Genomic DNA, 20,540 nt, shown 5'->3' with positions numbered 1-20,540 from the left:
GTTTTTTTTGTTTTTACCAGTAATGATGTGGAACATCTGTTTATCCTTTTCGAAGTGAACATCATTAGGGATAAAAGCAACTTCATCTTGAACTTCAACACAAGCATGTCTGGATGCTTTCAATGTAATTCTTCCTTGTCCTTTCTCCAAAATGACCGGTCGCACATATGGAACAGGTGCTGCATTGGACACGTGAGCAAAGCTGACAACAGCGTCCAGCTGAGCTAACACGTCATTGAGCGTCTGCATTGGTTCTACGTAGCCTGTATAAAAACAGGAAATGTGCACAGGGATACTGAATAAAGAAAATACATATAGGGGCGCCTGGGTGGCACAGCGGTTAAGCGTCTGCCTTCAGCTCAGGGCGTGATCCGGCGTTATGGGATCGAGCCCCCCATCAGGCTCTTTCGCTATGAGCCTGCTTCTTCCTCTCCCACTCCCCCTGCTTGAGTTCCCTCTCTCGCTGGCTGTCTCTGTCTCTGTCAAATAAATAAATCTTAAAAAAAAAAAAGAAAGAAAATACATATAAGCAGTTATAGGAATAAATTTAACTCCCCTATTTGGGATTTTAAAATCCATTTTCTTATATACTTTTTAAAAAATTAACAGAAGTTTGCCATAACTAAACTTGAAAGAACACCTAAAACCTCACCACAAGGTTAAAATGTATTACTACATCTTCCCCTACTATGAATAGATTTCAAAAATAGAAAGAGTGTGATGCCCTCCCTTACAAAAATCCATTAAAATAGAAAACACACAGCTGCTTATCATAAGATACATGCAAACACCAGGTTGTCAGATATGATGATGTGACCATCAAGGCCCGTGCCTACATAAACCTTAGGAGGGTTACTTGAGCTTTTTTTCCCCCATCAGTACCACATGCAGTTGAATTTTAGCAAAATTTAGATCCATAATTGTCCCTTAAAATACTTTCAGTGAGATTCTACTCTTCTAGAACATTAAAACTAAAAGCTATTATGTACACTAAAAAGTCCGATACATGGTAGGTAATTCATGTTCAAACAATAAAAATGGCCAAAATGTTTAGAATAGATTCTTAAATTTTAATATGCCCTGCTCCATTACATTTTTAAATACAGATAATGTGTATATTAGACCAAGAAAAGGTTTCATTTAAATTCGAGGTAACTCTAGGGGCACCTGGGTGGCTCAGTTAGTTAAGCATCTGCCTTCGGCTCAGATCATGATCGCAAGGTCCTGGGATCAAGTCCTGCATTGGGCTCCCTGCTCAGCTAGGAATCTGCTTCTCCCTCTCCCCTCTGCTCATGCTCTCTCATTCTCGCTCCCAAATAAACAAATAAAATCTTGAGAGAGAGAGAGAGAGAGGGGGAGAGAGAAAAAGAAACTAATTAATTCAAGGAAACTCTAAATACAAAACACCCTCCATTTAAACGTTTAAAGCTAGCAGCTTTAACCTAGAAGGTGCTTGATGAATCAGAGTTAATATTTTTCCTGAGGAAGACTCCCAGTTTGAATATACAGTATTTATAGCGTTCTTCAAAATGTCTGCCTTCAGCTCTGTTCATGATCTTAGGGTCCTGGGACTGAGCCCTGCATCGGGCTCCCTGCTCAGTGGGGAGTCTGCTTCTCCCTCTTCTTCTGTCTCTCCCCACCCCATTTGTGCTCTCTCAAATAAATAATTTTTTTAAAAAATCCTTAAGTTTTATGTGTCTTTTGATTTACTATAAAATTCATAACAGTAAAATAATTTACAGAATTATACAAGCACATAGTTTTTAAATGACTTTTTACCACTCTGTAATTCAGCATGAATATCCTGGAAATGAGGACATCCTCCTACTTACTCACAATACACACCACCCAAGAAATACGACACCAATACCATGTTCTTTCTTATTAAACTTCGCCAATTTGTCCTGAGTGTCCTTGATAGCTCTTTCCCACCCCCAACTCCTAGTCCTGGATCCATTCAAGGACCATCTACTGATTTGCTTGTTATGTCTCCACAAGTCTCCTATAATCTAGAACAGATCCTGGCCATTCCTTTTTTGCTACCATGACACAGACATTTTTAAAGAGTACAAGCTTTAAAAAGAATGTCCCACAATCTAAATTTATCTCCGTTTTCCCTTCTTGTTAACAATCAGGTTAAACATTTTTGTCAAGAATACCACATGGGCAATACTGTGCCCTTCCCTCTACATCACATCAGGGAGCATATATGTCATTTGTTCCATTACTGATGACGCCAACTTTGATCACTTGGTTGAAGTAGTTCCTTGGTATATCTTTGAAAGGCACAATAAAGGTTATAGTCAATACACATGTGGTGACAGGCAAAACCTTGCAGTTTAACACATCAGCCCCACCTTGTGCTAAACAGACATTCATTCTGTGCCAAGGGCAATACCATAGTGTCAAGCCATGCTATCTTTTCAAACAGGGCCCTCCAGAAGGAACTCCGAAATTCTACAAAATGGCACGTAGACCTTGGAAAGGCTTGCTTCATGTGTAATTTTCTATCTGTTTTTCAGTGATATTTATTTCCAAAACTTAGAGCATGAGCCCATAGATTAAGATTATTAGTGCCTTTAGTCCTTGGTGTTTCTTTTCCTTGTTACAACTACAATAAATTTTGAGCTTTTATGCATGTCTGTTTTTCAGGGTATTCCCATTCCTTAGCCTGCACTAGCCTTATCTTTCTATTTATAAGAGTTATTTCCACCTTACCTAACCCATAGTATGTAATCAGCCACCCCTCATCCCCGGTGCAGCAGGTCTTTCTGCCCATGGGTCCTGTCCCTGTGCTTTAATAAACCACCATTTTGCAACCCCCCCAAAAAAAAGTTATTTCCAGTTACTTCTCCCACCACAACACAGCATTCATTACCTTATAGGTAGCCTAACATAATAGTCACAGTGTGTAACAGCTTTTTAAAAAAAACACTCTTCAAACACCCCAATACTTTTTCTATTACTAAAAACCAGGTTATATTCAGAACACTTAATGTACTGGTTCTATTAAATTTACCTGAAGAAATATTGACAATTTCTTTAACAATGGCATCCTGGGCTTCCTCGTACTCGGTTTTATTTTTGGTATACTCTTCATTGAGAGAAGTCAGTTTACTGCAAGTCAAGATAACGACATTATTAAAAGTATCAAAACATCTACTAAAGTAATGTATACTACATAAAATATATCCAGAGCATCTATCCTATAAAGCACCAAAACAATAATTAAAATGAAAATGTGAGTAGAAAATGGGCAACTCATTAGGGGCAGATGTGGATGGAATTCAGTATATTACATTTATGCTGTTTGGAAGAGCCCACTGGCACAATTCTTGCTGTAACATTTATTCCCCTGAGTAAAATTCTGATCTGTGACCTTTTCTAAAATATGTAAATGGAATTAAGTCTTCATCTTCATTTCAGATAGAGACCATCTCCCATTTTTTTTTAAGATTTTATTTATTTATTTGTCCGAGAGAGAGACAGAACAAGCAGGGGGAGCAGCAGAGGCAGAGGGAGAAGCAGACACTTAACCGACTGAGCCACCCAGGCGCCCCAACCCCCCTTTTCAAATTCACACACACACACACCACATAGTTTCTCTCCCTACTACAGTATATCTGTCTTTGGTACTGAAGTTTGTCAAAGTTAGAAAATGTTTTTGAAAACCAAATCTTACTGAGTAAAGAAAAAATGAAAACTGTAGGTTGAAATAAAAAATGAAGGATGAGAATAAAGGAAAAATATACACAGATGTCAAAGGAAGGGAATGAAATAAAAAAGACAGGATGGGAGCACAGAGGAGAAGAGAAAGAGGGGGAAGCATTCACTAGATGGAGGAGGACATGGACCAAGGCAATAATTGTGAATTGATGGATTAGCTGATGGCCTAATACATACACACAGCTCAGGAACAGCGCATGGGCAAGTAGCAGCAGCAAAGACTACTAAGAAACAGGCAAAGAGAAAAAATTAAAGGAAGACAAGCAGAGGCAAAGACATTGTAAAAGTGAGACCACTTTGTGAAGGAAGAGCAAACAAGAGATGAAAGTGGATGGGGACGGGGACCAGACAGTGTGGGTTACAATAAAGACTGCAGCTTTTTCTAGATGACGGACACTGGAGGTTTTTAAGGAAAATTACATGATCAAAGAATCAGATACACAGCAAGCATTCAATTTATTGACAAAAATGAATTAATAAAGGAATCTTCACACCTTTTAGACTAAACGTGGTCACTGAGCTCAATCTCTTTTACTTATAACTAACCAATGGAGATTCGAAGATGGTTATAATAGCCTAAAAGTTCCATCTCAGCTAAGCCATTACTGAATATAGTTTGAATCAGGGATACAGTTTGCTGGAAGAACAACTACTACTAAATTGGGCAATAGGAGATCTAGCTGTGAGTATCTAACGTTACTAGTTGTCTAATCCTGGGAGTTGTCGAATTGGGAGTTTCAGCTTCTCCATCTAAATAATGAGAGATAAACCTATTTATTTCAGAATTGTTACAAGAAACAAACCAAACAGATTGTTTTCATTCCTGGGGTGTCCAAACACCTAAAATAATGACTGCACATAATAAACACCCAAAATACTTGTTGAATAAATGGATAAAAGGGGATCACATACACAAAACTACCTGTAAAGTACTGGGAATATTCAGGAGGGGTGGGTGTGAGGCCTGCCATAAATTCTAATACAGTACAGAAGGAAAAAGATATCCCCACCCCAAATCATGGAAGATTATTTCAAAATAATTCTTCTTTCACCTATAAACAATTTGCTTCAGAAACGTTCTAACATCAGTGAAGGAAAAGAAAAACTTGTAAAATCTTTTTCAACATGAAACAGGATTTTGAAAAAGCAATAATCTAGGAAGTGGCCTTACTAAGGCTGGTAAGCATCTCCCTAATGTATACATCCAACTGATATACCAGAATTTTTTAAATTGATAAATGATATCAAAACTTTCTTAGAAAAACAAATGTGAAAATAATTATAAAGCAGAGATATGATGGGGAACTAACTCTAACCGATATGGAAGTGTAACATAAACTATAATACAATCTCTTTTGTATTGACAAAAGAATGGTGAGACAGATATAGCAAAGAACAATCTTTTTTAATTTTTTTTTGAAGATTTTATTTATTTATTTAATAGAGCATGCATAAGCGGGGGGGTGGGGGGCTGGCAGGCAGGCAGAGAAGCAGGCTCCCCACTGAGCAAGGAGCCTGATGCGGAACTCGATCCCAGGATTCTAGAATTATGACCTGAACCAAAGGCAGATGCTTAACCGACTGAGCCACACAGGTGCCCAAGAACAATCTTCTTTTTTTTTTTTTTTTGGGTAAAGATTTTATTTATTTGACAGAGAGAGAGTGAGTGAGTGAGAGAGCACAAGCTGGAGGAGGGGCAGAGAGAGAGAGGCAGAAACAGACTCCCCAATGAGCAGAGAGCCTGATACAGGGCTTGACCCAGGATCTTGGGAGAGAGCCCCCATGCCAGGCTTCCTGCTTGGTAGGGAGCCTGCTTCTCCCTCTCCACACCCACCCCCCTGCTTGTGCTCTTGCTCAAATAATAAAACCTTTATAAAACAAAACAAACAAAAAAACAGACCCAGAGTGTCACTTCAGTCAATAAGGAAGAGAGTTATTTAATGAGGGGTGTTGGAACACCTGATGAGGCTCTTATAAGAAAAGAAAGCTTCATTCTTACTTGATACCTCATATCAATTAACAAGTAAGGTAAAACTTCCTTATCATAGAACATTCATGTCACATCAGAGAATAATTTAGTTCCATGGACCTATTGAAGGCTTAACAAAATAACGTAGGCATACAAACCTGTTGGTAAATTTAACACCATTCTTCTGAATGTCCACCGTACTGAAGTTTTTATTGTTACGAAGGACTTTTTCTTCCTTACATGTTACGCGAAAGTAATAACCAAACTGTGCACTGGAATCCAGTTTAATCTGTTTGCCAGGATCCAAACCTTCATAATATGGAAATAAAGAAAAAGTATGTCATAGACGTCTACATCCATCTTTCAATGTAAATGTTTAAAATAATTAACTCTTATAACAAGACGGCACAGTGGAAATTATTAAGACAATCTAACCGGGAAATATTCAAACTGTACTTCACTCAAAAACTATATGAATGAAGGCTATCTATAAAATCCTTGAACTCTCATATTAATGGTAGCTTCTGATGTGGAAGTACTTTCCAGGTACACCCATCCAAGACTGCAGAGTACAGCAGTGGGCTATGGGCACGAGGATGGATACAATCCGGCCCCTGCCCTTGAGGAGCTCTGCACCAGGGTTCTTTACTTCACTGAAGCATTTCTCTGGAACTAATACAGAGTAGGATTAAAGTGAACAAACACACTTTCCAAACAAAAACTTAAGACTCTCACAATGAAACTCTATAAAACTAGAACACGTATTTTCTGTTAAGTGTAGGAAACTTCACAAAATATGCAATGACCAATCAGCTAGATTTTATTTACCTAAGATCTTTGAGTTTTTGTAAGTCTGTCCCCATCATCTCATTCATCAATGTGATCTTCAGAGTATAAATCAGAAGAGAGAGATCGTATCTACAAATTTAATTGCTAAAGCATGGCTATCAAATATTAGTAGCAGCAAAGAACTAAAGACAGATTTCACTGGGCTGGGGAGGAAAGAAATCATAGAAAGAATGTAGAAAGCTATGAAATGAGAAGGGTAAAGAAAAGCAAAGATTCTTTACCCAGGGTCTAGTCCATATATGAATTCTCCATGGTAACTATTTGCAAAATTTTTTGTATATGTAGGTATGGACATATTTCTAGGAATAGGATTCATAACTTCCATCAGATTCTCCGTAAGTTTAGTAAGAATTACTGCCTCAGAGGTCTTGTGCGTGTGTGTGTGTGTGTGTGTGTGTGTGTGTAAAGCGTCAGAAGTATAGTAAGTGAAGATACAGAAATAGCTCTCAAGAGTGAGAGGGTCCTCACTGGCAACTTCAGGATTGGTCTTTTATGGAAAGTTAACCAGGGAACTTAAATCCTTTAACATCTCTATTGATAACACCCTCAATGGCTTACTTCCTTTTTAGGGTCTGGTTATTCTTTGTTGGTCACAGGTGATTATCATAAAGACCTACACCTCCCCCCCCCCCCCCCCCCCACACATAGGGCAGGGTGGTCCTCGCTCCGCGGGTCTTCTAATATCCTAAATATATGTATTTAGTCAACATACATATGAGAGATGCTCAAACAAAAAGGTTCACAAGTTCAGAACAAATTAGTGTGAATAACATGAGATTAATTGGGGAATTAATAATCTAGCATGGGGCACCTGGGTAGCTCAGTTGGTTAAGCGTCAGACTCTTGATTTCGGCTCAGGTCATGATCTCAGGGTCCTGGGATTGACTCCCACACTAGGCTCTACAGTAGGTGAGGAGGAGCCTGCTTAAGCTTTTCTCTCCTTCTCCCTCTGCCCCTCCCCCCACTCAAGCACACCTTCTCTCCTTCTCAAAAAAAAAAAAAAATCTAGTATGAAAGGCAGACATTTAAAAAAAGCTGATGTTAATGAAGTGCTCGGGAACCCCAAGGCCAAATCAATGAACTATTCTTAGTAGAATGAAGCTTACAGAGGAGGTGACATTTAATACCGATCCTATTTCAAGGAAATGATGCAAGGGCCTCTTGGTTAATTTGTCTGGCAGGAATGTGGAATCATCCTGGGGTTGGAGAGTTGGTAAGAGACAAATCTGGAAGAGGGTGAGGCTCCAGATGCAAAGTATTCTGTACCTCAACTTGGAAGTCTTTGTAATTTTATTCTGTGGAAGAAAGGCCTGCACTTTCAACAAGGAAGCAGCACGATCCACTGTGTCTTCCAGGAGAGTAACTCCACACCAGCGGGGATACTACACAGACAAAAGAATTATTCAAACCGCCAATGAGGCCCTCTTACCTAGATCTCTTGCTGCACTTACTAATGTTGACTGCATCTTCTTTTCCAAGTCATCCATTATTTCTCTTAATTCACTCAGATTGGGATCAAATGAAGGTTTTACAAGGAATTCATGGTTTTCCACCTAGACAGAACAAAGAATGGCTAAATTTTATAAATGATGGGTAAAGATGAAAATAACAATGTATTTTCTTTTCCTTCACTTAAATTTCACTTGTATTTTGAGTTAAACTTATGTTTTAAGTTTCTCTGTCAATTAAGGAATTTCCATTTTTTAGATGTAAAATTCTGTTTATAAGGAGCTTAGAGCACTACACATCCAAAAATTACTTAGATGAAAAAGATGCAGAGTTTAAATCACTAGTAGTATTCAGTATTTTTATTTACACTTACCCCTAAACAATGTTCAATATGTTCTTCCTAAACATTACTAAAGAATGTTCAATGTTCACAGCCTATAACAGAATGTGTAGTTTTACCCAAACCAAGGATCCATCTTAGGAACCTCAAAACTTTTTTAAAAAGCTACAGAATTTCATTTCTTCAAACTAGAAGTTAATTAATATCTTTCAAGGGAGAGCCTGGGTGGTTCAGTCAGTTGAGTGTCTGACTCCTGATTTCCACTCAGGTCACAATCTCAGGGTCCTGGGATCAAGCTGGCATCACGCTCCATGCTCAGAGTGAAGTCTGCTTGGGATTCTCTGTCTCCCCTTCTGTCTGCCCCTCCCCCTGCTAAAATAAACAAATAGAATCTTAAAAAAAAAAATCTCTCAAATACTTAGTTTCCCTAAATTCTTACCAATAATAGCCATCAAGAAATCATAATGAAAGACAGATCTCACTTACAATGGCAAATGCACACACAAAATATTTAGAAACAAAGTCTTAACTATTTAGGACTTTTTAAAAAATACTTTATCTCTCTCTCTCTGGCAGAGAGAGCACAAGCAGGCAGAGCAGCAGGCAAAGGGAGAGGGAGAAGCAGGCTCTCCGCTGAGCAGGGAGCCCAACACAGAACTCAGTCCCAGGATCCCAGGATCATGACCTGAGCTGAAGGCAGACGCTTAACCAACTGAGCTACCCAGGTGCCCCAACTACTTAGGGCTTTTATTAAAAAAAAAAAAAAAATAGCTGCTTACTGAAATATTTAAAACTGGTAAGCAAAAAGGTAAACCATGAAGAGAAAACCAAATCAAACATTAACATCTCCTCACTCCTAAGAGACTGTACAATAGGAATCCCTTTTTAAAACAAAACAATTAAAACTTAGACAAAATTAGGAAAGAATACCTTTTAAAAAAGAATGAAGCATATCCTTACAGACACTAAGAACTATTAAGAAGAATTAGGGGAGGGAAGCCTGACTGGTTCACAGAGCATGGGACTCTTGACCTCAGGGATTAAGTTAAAACCCCACTTTGGGTGTGGAGCCTATTAAACAAACAAGCACACACTACTAAAAATAATTATGTAGAAAAGACAATACAGTAGAATCAGTTCTCTAAGACAAGGAGATTTTTAAAAACTTAATAAATGGGATTAATATAATCTCTTTCCAATTACTCTCCACTCATTCAGAGCACACTTTCTTCACATACCAAAGGTGAACACCACAAGAATAAGGAATTAAAATTACAAAAAGCTAGCAAAAAAAAAAAAAAGAATAAAACATTTATCAAATAACTTTCTCAATTTAAACTGACAAAAGATTTCATTATACTAAAATTTAAATTTTTGAATAAACCTAATTAAAAAAACCAAAAAGATCTGTGTAAAAATACCTATGCAATATGTAAAAATGGAAAGATTAACTTTTTTTTTATAAAGGACCTTGGTCTACATGTATTTGAAAAATATCAAGGTCATTAAATAGGCAAATATAAAAACATACAACTCACAGATGAGAAAATAAGTAGTAAACTAACCCACAGGAAATGCTAAAGCTCAACAATAACAGATATGAATATTTAAGTAACCTTTAGATATTATTCTACAGCTATTTTTTTTTTAAGATTTTATTTATTTATTTGACAGAGATAGAGACAGCCAGCGAGAGAGGGAACACAGGCAGGGGGAGTGGGAGAGGAAGAAACAGGCTCCCAGCGGAGAAGCCTGATGTGGGGCTCGATCCCATAACGCCAGGATCACGCCCTGAGCCAAAGGCAGACGCCCAACGACTGCGCCACCCAGGCGCCCCTCTACAGCTATTTTTTTTAAAAGGGAAAAAAATTTCTACCACCAAATACTAATGAAGCTACAGTGAAATTAATATACTCATTCATTTCTGGTGAGAATCTAAGTTGTTATAACCTTAAAAAAAGGCAGTATGAGACAAGATTCAGAGATATTCGTTACACTCTTTGACACAGAAATTCTACTCCCAGGAATTCAACCTAAAGAATAATGCAATAGATGCAAAACAACACAGGGATGAATAAGATCTCTGTAGATTTATCTGTTACAGCAAAAGCCAGAAATGATAAACATCACACATCTGCACAATGGTGCATCAATATTACAGTTGATTCAAACAGACAGTAAAGATGATCTAGAAAGAAGAACCAAGACTTAGGATAATTCCAAGGGAAAATAATGCTACAATGGTGGACTGACACTGCTAAAGAATTTGCCTCTTCCAGTGAGCTTGAGAGGCAGAGCCATGTCAAGTTCTTATCTTCACCCCCATCTTCCAGAAGCCACAAAATCCCAAGAATCCTGCTAAATCTGGAGAAGAAAGCAGAACCAGTATCCTTCCACTTTCTGTTCTCAGGAGGGGGAATGACCTCTAGTTGTTTGTCCAACAACATCACCCACTTATCACCAGAAACACACACACTCATTACATCAGACTACACACAGGAGATGGAGAAAAAGAAATCCAGGTTTGGAACTCCAAAATGGGATAATGAAATTAAGAAACAGAGAGATTAAAAGAACTAAGAATGAAAGGAAGTTAGGTCCTAACACCATCATTTAAATATGAATAAACACAACATACCAAAGAGAAAAGATACTGTTGGATCAAGTTACCTGTATTACTGGGGCACCTGGGTGGCAGAAGTGTCTGCTTTCAACCCAGGTCATGATCTCAGGGTCCTGGGATGGAGCACCTCGTTGGGCTCCCTGCTCAGTGGGGAGTCTGCTTCTCCCTCTCCCTCAGTCCCCGCAACTTGTGATTTCTCTCTCAAATAAATTAGTAAAATCTTATAAAAAAAAATTTACCTGTACTACTACAGTAGAAAGACTTGCTATAAACAGAGAAGTTACATGAAAGATAGATTTAAGTAACTAGAAAGGAGAAAATAAATAGGGAAGATACTGGAGAGCTTAAAACAAACAAAAGCACTCCACTATCCTAGAAATACTAAATATTATAAGCATTTTTTCAAATAAATGTATAGTTGAGTTAAAAAAAAAAAAAAAAAACTAGCGGTCAGAGCCCCTGCAGAGTGGAGGGTTGCCAGCAAAAAGCCAGGCCACAAGGACCATTTTTAACAGCCATCTTTAGGGGGTGCCAGGATGGTTCAGTCTGTTAAGCAGCTGACTCTTGGTTTTGGCTCCGGTCATAATCTCCGGGTCCTGGGATGGTCCTCTGCATCAGCCCCGTTTGGGCCCCTGTGCAGTGGGGTTCCAGGCTCAGAGGGGAGCCTGCTTTTCTCCCTCTCCCTCTGCCCTCCCCCTGCTCTGCACTTGTGCCCTTTCTCTCAAATAAATAAATAAATAAATAAATAGATCTTTTTAAAAAATTCCTCTATCAGCCTGAGTCCCCAAGAAAGGGAAGGAAAAGACAGAATTTCCTACCTGACAAAAAGCCGGGGTTGGGATTTCAACCGTCTATTTTTGTTGGCAGTGGAAAAAGCCTGCTCATTGTTGCCATTTCTCTTACCCCTTCCTTCTACAGTAATAGATCTGACCACTCTTCACAGGATACAAAACTACTAAGAACAAAGAATCCATCTCCAGCTTCCCTTGCAGCTAGGTATGGGGATAGGACTAAATCCTGGCCAAGAGAACATGAGCAGAAATGATGTGTACCATTTCCATAATGTGTCCTCCTCTTCCCCTTTTGTCCTCTCCCACTCGTTGGAATAAAGACGAGGTAGTAAGCCAACCTGGACTCTGAAGGCGATACCCTAAGGGTTCTGTTCTGGAGCAACAAAGGAGGAGGCAGGTCACAGAGACAGCAGGGCTATCCTGCCAGCCCTGTGCTGCTGTGTTCACACTGCTCTGACAGAAAATTAAGCCCATATTCTTGTTTAAGTCACCATTATTTATTTGGGGCTTCTTTTTTAGCGGCTAAATCTGCTCCAACAAATCACAAAAGCTCCAGGCTGAAAAATTAACTTAAAAGCGTTCCTGGCTTATGGGGCGCCAGGGTAGCTCAGTCGGTTGAGCATCTGACTCTTGATTTCAGCTCAGGTCACGATCTCGAACCCCACGTCAACCCCATGTCAGGCTCCATGCTCATCTCTCTTCCTCTCCTCCTGCCCCTCGCCCTGCCCACGCACTCTCTTGCTCTCTCTCTCTAAATAAATAAACAAAATCTTAAAAAAAAAAAAAAAAGTGTTCCTGGCTTACACTGTGGGATATACAGCAAGTTTTATCTGAGGGAGGGGGATGATGTATGATTTGCACAGACATAACCCAGAAAGATGCAAATTCATAATCTAAATATACATAACAAACAAGGAAAGAAGCCACCAATAAGAGTAAAAAAAAAAAAAAAGACTCAGCAGAAACAAGGAGTAATTTAAACCAAGAAATTTTAGATATGGAATATTAAGTATATTAAAATGTTTGAAGTAATAGAATGGAGAATGGAATACATGAGCAAAGGACAAAATACTACTTTAAAAAAAAGACTAGGCAGAGTTAGAAATGAACCAAATAACTTTTATAAATAAAAAATAAAATCATTGAAAAAAAAGCCTATGGGCTGGTTAAACATATCAGAGCTGAAGAGACACAGTGAATTGGAACATCTGAAGTAATCACAAAGAGAGCAGCACAGACACATGGCAGAAAAAGAATGTGAAAGTCTAACATATGCCCAATCACAGTTTTAAGAGAAGAGAATGAAGGAACACAACATTTAAAGAGATAATGATTGATAATTTTCCTGAACTGATGAAAGAATTCTCTGATTAAGAAAACACAGAAAATCCAAACAGAAAAAAGAAATCCACTTTTGGACTCAGAGCAGTAAAAGAAGTCAATATCTGGAACCAGGAGTTCTCAACAATAATTCAAGCCAAAGGACAGCACAATACAATCTTACAGATACTAAGGAAAAATAACTACCAATCTGGAATTGTGCACCCACAAAAATTTCTTTCAAGAACAATGGTGATATAGACCTTTTCAAACAAACAAAACCTAACTAACAGACTGCCAATAAAACAACTCCTAAAGAATATTCAGGAAGAAGGAATGAATAGCAAAGAAATTGGTAAGCATATGGGGAAATCTAAAGTTAACACACTGTATAGAATGGAAATTTAAAGGGGTAAAAAACATAGAACTAAAATACCAGACAATAATGAAGAAATGTAATCTGATCTCAGATATCTTAAGGCCCTAGTATTTTGGGGGATAAGTGAGAAGATACTGACAGACTTGATTTTGATATGTATACACATTTTTGTAAAAATTTGTGAATAACTTCCAAACCAATGAGGGTGTGATAGGATGGGGGAGGATAGGAAAGGCAAAATGGAATTTTTTTAAAATTTTATTTATTTATTTATTTGTGTGAGAGAGAGAGAGAGAGCCAGAGAGAGAGGGAACACAAGCAGGAGGAGTGGGAGAAGAAGCAGTTTCCCAGCGGAGGAGCCTGATGCGGGGCTTGATCCCAGAATGCTGGGATCATGCCCTGAGCCAAAGGCAGACGCTTAATGGCTGAGCCACCCAGGTGCCCCTAGAAATAATTTCTAAGCTGGGCATGTGTCAGTTTCATAAAAGTTCTCAGCGTACTTGAGGATCATGTGTGCTCCCTAATTTTGGCTGCAGAGTTTTCTGTATGTCCATCAGATTAGATAAAGCTTAGTTTTGTTCACATTGTCTGTAAGCTTGCTAATTTTTGATCAGCTGAGTTATTGAGAGAAGTGTGGATTTCTTTATATAGGTCAGTCCATTATTGCTTTATATGTTTTCAACACACAGTTGTACTTTCTTTGTGGTGAACTGAACCTTCATCATTCTTTAGGAACAGTATCCTTAGTAATGCTTTTTGCCTTAGTTTTTTTGTTTTGGTTTTTTTTTGTCAGATAGTAAGAGGGCTATGCCAGAGTCCTTCTTTTTAGTTTTTTACGTGGTGTATATTTTTCCATCCTTTCTGAAAGTCTTTATGGTAACGACGCTTATAGCTGGATTTTATTTATTTTAAATCTGTTTTGATAATTTTTTTTTTAAGATTTTATTTATTTATTTGACAGAAATATAGCCAGTGAAAGAGGGAACACAGCAGGGGGAGTAGGAGAGGAAGAAGCAGGCTCCTAGCGGAGCAGGGAGCCCGATGTGGGGCTCGATCCCAGGACCCTGGGATCATGCCCTGAGCCGAAGGCAGCTGCTTAACAACTGAGCCACCCAGGTGCCCCTATTTTGATAATCTTTTTTAAGTGGCAGTTTGGATTTTTTTCTACCATGCTACTTTGTGATTCCTATTCTTCCTGGTTGCCTTTACTCATTCTGTCTTTCTTTCTTATATATTAATTGGGTTTTTAAAATTCCATTTTGGGGGCGCCTGGGTGGCTCAGTCGTTAAGTGTCTGCCTTCGGCTCCGGGCGTGATCCTGGTGTTCTGGGATCGAGCCCTGCATCAGGCTTCTCTTCTGGGAGCCTGCTTCTTCCTCTCCCGCTCCCCCTGCTTGTGGTCCCTCTCTCTCTGGCTGTCTTTCTCTCTCTCTGTCAAATAAATAAATAAAATCTTACATAAAATTATTTCTAAACAAATGATAACAGGAATAAAATTCTGAAAATTGAAATAAGAGACTATACCTTTTAAAATGTATAGGATACACTCAGCTAAAGCAACACATAGAAAGAAAAATGTATTCTTAAGTGCTTACTGAAAAAGAAAAGGCTGGAAAAATAGTGAGCACTCAACTAAAGAGGTTAAAAAAAAACAAAAAATAGGTGGAAAAATATACATAAGAACTGAAATTAATGAAATAAAAAGCAAAGATACAAAAGATTTAAAAATTCATAAACTGATTCTCTAAAAAAAAAAAACTATGGAAAGGAGGAAATGTTGGGGGAGGCACAAATTATATTAAAAATAAGCAGGTAATATATCTGCAAATACAGCAGTGTTTTTAAATAATCATCATCACTATGCACAACCTGAGGCAAGTGTGAAACTCAGAAAATATGTATTTCTTAAACAACAGAATATATAAAGAACTCTTATAATTCAACAACAAAAAGACAACCCAAATTTAAAATGAGCAAAAGATCTGAATACAAATTTCTCCAAAGATATAGGAATAAATGGCCACTGATATATGAAAGCAAGCCCAACATCATTAGCCACCATGGTAATGCAAATCAAAACCATAATGAAAATACCACTTCACATCCACTAGACTGGCTATTAAGACAAATACCCAAAAAACAAAGAATAGGGGCACCTGGGTGCCTCATCAGTTGGTTACGCAGCGACTCTTGATTTTGGCTCAGGTCATGATCTCTGGGTCCTAGGACTGAACCCTTCGTTGGGGCTCTGCACTCAGCAGGGAGTCTGCTTGAGGAATTCTCTCCCTCTCTCTCTGACCGCCACCTCCCACACACACCCGCTCTCTCACTCTCTAAAATAAATAAATCTTAAAAAAAGAGAAAGAAAGAAAGAAAGAAAGAAAGAAAGAAAGAAAGAAAGAAAGAAAGAAAGAAAGAAAGAAAGAAAGAAAAGAAAAGAAAAGAAAGAAAAGAAAAGAAAAGAAAAGAAAAGAAAAGAAAAGAAAAGAAAAGAAAAGAAAAGAAAAAAGAAAAGAAAAGAAAAGAAAAGAAAGAAAAAGAATAATTATTAGCAACAATGTGAAGAAACTGGAATCTTCCTATATTGCTGGTGGGAATGTTAAATGGTGCAGACACTTTGAAAAACAATTTAGTGATTCTTCAAAAAGCCAAACATAAAATTACCGTATGACCCAGCAATTCTAGTCCTAAATACCTAGAAGAACTGGAAACAGGTACTCAAACACTTGCATATCACTGTTCACAAAAGCCCTAATCATAATAGCCCAGAGTCAGAAAGAACCTAAAGGTCCACCAACAATCAAAAGCAGAAACAGACCCATAAATACAAAGAACAGATAACTGCCAGAAGGGAAGGGGACTCGAGGATGGGCAACATCAGCAGAGGGGCATGGGAGGTACCGGCTTTCAGTTACGGAATTAGTAAGTCGCAGGGATGAAAGGTATAGCTTAGGGGATATAGTCAATGGTACTGTAGCAGCATTGTGCGGTGAGCAGAGCATTACACACTGAGCTGTCCACGTTGTACACCTGAAACTAATGTTAACATAGTGTGTCAGCTATACTTCAATCAAAAAAATTTTTAAAAAAGTAGAAAACAAGGACAACTATAAGCAAAAATGTCAACATGTATTTAGAGATAATTCTAGGTGGAAGAATATGAACACTTCCCTTGATTTTTTTTCATTTCCAAGAACGAAAATATTGAAGCATTTATAGACTACAGTATCTTTACAGCTTACATATAGTCACACAATGACATAGTTTTATTAGGATCATGCAACTGTGGTTTTAAAAACTATTTCAATTTTTTCCATCCCAGTACTGTCAGTAAAGATTTATCTAACATTACTACTTTTCCAATAGAGAAAATGTCAATAATAAGTGTACGTGAAAACTAGTATTAAAGGATAAAATGCTCAAATATAATATAGAAAGATTTTAAAATTTAATATATCTCACTGAATCACCCAATCTAACTGAATGAAATTATTTTTTGGTGAAAACTCATTGCCTTTTTGAACCTTGTCCTGGGGGCAGTATAGATCTACATTTCTATTTACTTCAGAAACAGAAAATCTTTTCATTAGATTTATGGAAAGCAGACACAAAAACACCTGAAGCATTAGATACAAAGCTAAGCCTAGGAAAAAAGACAAATTAACCCAACCATGCATGTAAATGACTGCTCCCTTCATCACTTAAGCTCCTAAGTGCACAGCTGAAAAATATAAGTAAAGCTTTCAGAAATCATACATGAAATGATTGCTATCCTCTGAGGTTTGTTCAAAGTAGTTCTGAGTCATGTAATTTGAATGCGTAAATTCATTACAAATATCTACAATGACAATGAAGGGTTGAATTCACTTTATAACCTAAGGTAAGTTTAAAGGTTTATAACAGAATAAAGAAGATATTATATCAAGCCAATTCCCTAGAGAATCTAGAGCAGGTTTTAACTAGGAATGCTATTGATTTAAAAGAGCATCACACTGTAAAACATGAAAGCCTTTAGTTACAGGACAGTATCTTAGTAGACATGGCTGGCTGTCTACACCACAGTCATTCCCCTCCTTCCCCCTTCCCAGTAGTTCTCTCTCATTTTGTGTACCTCCCAACAGAGGGATACCCACCCCTAGTTATCTTGGGCCCATCATCACATTCTATATCCCTGGCCACAATCACTGCTTAAATGGTCCCACCAAGACAACTTGCAGGACTCGTCCTTGAAATGTTGCATGAATTGCTACTGGTAAGCAGCCAACCCAGGACCAAAGATGAACCAGCGTTTAGTTGAAATGCAAATCACAAAGATAGAAGAGATCAAGAAATTAGGTCCTTTAGATGGTATCATTGAGCTGCTGGATCAAGCAACTCTCAATTAAAGCTTATCCTATTTCTAGGCTTCTAATTTCATAAGCCAGGGTGTACTGAGGTTTAAAAGTTACGTGCAAAATAAAGAGTCTTAACAGATACTGAGTTTAACCTCAATCAGTCTACTCAGAGGGGGGGAAAAAGGAAATCCACAACTCATATCTTATTGACACAGTACTTAATGTTGACGAGGGGTCCAGAATATGCCATAGGGGCATAAAAATTATTCCAAGATGAAAGCATCCGAGAATAGACTTTGTTTCTGAACTCCCTTATCTTTCTAAAAGCAGAGCCTCCCAAAAGAACTCAGTTGTTGTAAATCCCCTCCCAGAGTTTTACAACCAAAGAAGTCAAAATTATCATATATTCTCCAAAGAGCTCATAAATCACTCCTGAAGTCATTTGTTTTCCCCCTAAGTGCCCCTTTTCCATCTCTTATTCCCCAACCAACAGTATATAAGCCCCAAACTCTAACAGCCTCGAGTCCCATTTTTCTGTGAACTCAACTAGCTGTCCATTCTCATGCTAATCTGTTTATCAGTTTAATTAGCAGACTTCCAAACAATGAGCAGAAGAGAACAGAAAAAAAGTTTTGTCTCCCCTACAAAGTTAACTACTTACTGTTCTACTTTCAGATTAAGAAATCAAGGTTTGTTATAATCTTAAATGACAGCAATGAAATTAGGATAAATGACCTCTTCTTTTCCAGTCTACATCCATATAATTGTACTGCTTGCCTTCCTAAAATCCACTCTTCCCAGACACTCTAACCCATAGCATCATTCAAATGTTAACACTACTATTTTACAGTCACAGTAGAGTCTAGTTTAACAGATATGTGTCAAATATTTCAGATCAAAGTAAAAAATCCTAACCCACAACAAGGAAAGCTAATATAATGGAGCTGGAGGAAGCCGACCAGGCTGCCAACATTGTTCATCTGAAGAGGGAAGAATGGTCGCTTTTGCCTCTATACTTTTTTGTATCATTTTGTTTCACTTGTTCTAATTATAGTGTTACCTTTAAGAAAACACTTTAAAAATTTACATCCTGGTATTTTGGTACATCATCATTTTGGCTTATTTGCTGCCAGTAGGTATGTATCCCAAGGGCTGGATCTATGTGGTCAAAATACTGCATGACAAGAGGGAAGGAAGGCCAGAGGGTGGCGAGGAAGTAAATCAAAAGGCATAATATGAAGCAAAGTATCCAACATTTTATCATCCTGCTTTATCACAGTAGTAGCTAATACCTTGTGTAGGATGCAAACATGCTTACTGCAGTGACAGCTTTTACTGTCCAAGAGTGGGAGAGGGAGAAGAGAGGTCCTATTGGGCAGGGCTGTGACTGTGATGACCCACATGAAAAGGCAACTGCACGGGGTCTTCAACAGAAGATCTGTACATTGACAAAGGGACTACAGATTTTAAGAAACTCTTAAACATTCTCAATTTTTTTTTAAAGATTTTATTTATTTATTTGACAGAGAGAGACAGCCAGCGAGAGAGAGAGGGAACACAGAAGGGGGAGTGGGAGAGGAAGAAGCAGGCTCCCAGCGGAGAAGCCTGATGTGGGGCTCGATCCCAGAACGCCGGGATCACGCCCTGAGCCGAAGGCAGACGCTTAACAACTGCACCACCCAGGCGCCCCAAACATTCTCAATTTATACACACCAACTTCTGGCCAGATAATGCCCAGTGGTTGCCCAAGAGCGCAACACTTGCAGCAGGCTGAAAACTGGTGAAAAGAAATCACATGCCCATTCTCACTCTGAAATATAATTGCATTCCTAATTTATTAGGAGTAATTTATTTATTAACAAGTAGTTCTCAAAGTGTGGTCCCCAGACAAGCAGCATCATTTGGGTACATGTGAGAAATGCAAATTTTCTAGCCCCACCCCAGACTGAAAGATTCTCATTCTGGGGATGGAGCCCCGCAATCTGTTTCAGCAAGCCCACCAGTTGGTTCTGATACATGATTTCGTCTGAGACCCACAATATTTAAGCATGGCAACTTTTAGAAGCATAAAGTTCACCACAAAGCGCAGAATCAACTGCATGATTTCAGCAAAGCTAAGCCGCGGAGACAATGAAATGCTCTGATTCTTGCCTTCCCCCCTCCCTATTTTAGTCAGAGCTTTTATTAACCACCAAGAACTACACCTTTACATGCTTTCATTTAAAGAATGTTTATAAGGGCGCCTGGGTGGCCTCATAAAGTCAGTTGAAGTCAGTTAAGCATCTAACTCTTGGTTTCAGCTCAGGTCACGATCTCAGGGTCCTCAGTAAGGAGTGTGCTTGTCTCTCCCCGGCTCTTCCTCTCAAATAAATAAATAAATAAAAAGTTAAAAAAATAAATAAAGACCATTTACAAACATCCGACTCTGCCCCATCACAGGTAAGGCCACATCCTCAGCTCCTGGAGGCAGTGGTGGTTTCAGCATCACGTGTCTATGAGCAGTATTTCTGCCCCCCATTGATCTGAAAGTTCTAAAATCTAAAATCATTCTGCTAACATTATAGAGGTAACAATAGCTAAAATGCAAGTTTTCCCAAATGAGGGGTGAACAGTGCAATTTTTGGCTGCTTGGGCCTATCACCAATAAAACAGTGCCAGGAAAGTGAAGCATCTACACCTATATCTACATATGCATGGACGTCTAAATCCAAAGAGCACAGAGTAAAGGATGTTTAACTGTTTTAAACCTCAGTTAACAATCC

At 38.4% G+C, this 20,540-nt stretch overlaps 1 protein-coding gene across 1 annotated transcript in view; it reads right to left on the bottom strand.

Moving 5' to 3' along the window:
- The window catches only part of MSH2 (mutS homolog 2), a 73,070-nt gene that overhangs the window by 7,726 nt on the left and 44,804 nt on the right, over nt 1-20,540 (bottom strand). The window contains exons 9-12 of the mRNA XM_002912422.4: nt 7,974-8,097; nt 5,854-6,004; nt 3,020-3,117; nt 18-263 (exon numbers count right to left, since the gene is read on the bottom strand). Of these exons, the coding sequence (XP_002912468.1) occupies nt 18-263; nt 3,020-3,117; nt 5,854-6,004; nt 7,974-8,097 (619 nt within the window). The remainder of the gene's footprint in view (nt 1-17; nt 264-3,019; nt 3,118-5,853; nt 6,005-7,973; nt 8,098-20,540) is intronic.

The sequence above is a fragment of the Ailuropoda melanoleuca genome, chromosome 4 (genome assembly GCF_002007445.2).
Source record: "Ailuropoda melanoleuca isolate Jingjing chromosome 4, ASM200744v2, whole genome shotgun sequence".
Lineage (NCBI taxonomy): Eukaryota > Metazoa > Chordata > Mammalia > Carnivora > Ursidae > Ailuropoda > Ailuropoda melanoleuca.
This window is presented reverse-complemented; position numbering and strand designations above follow the sequence as displayed.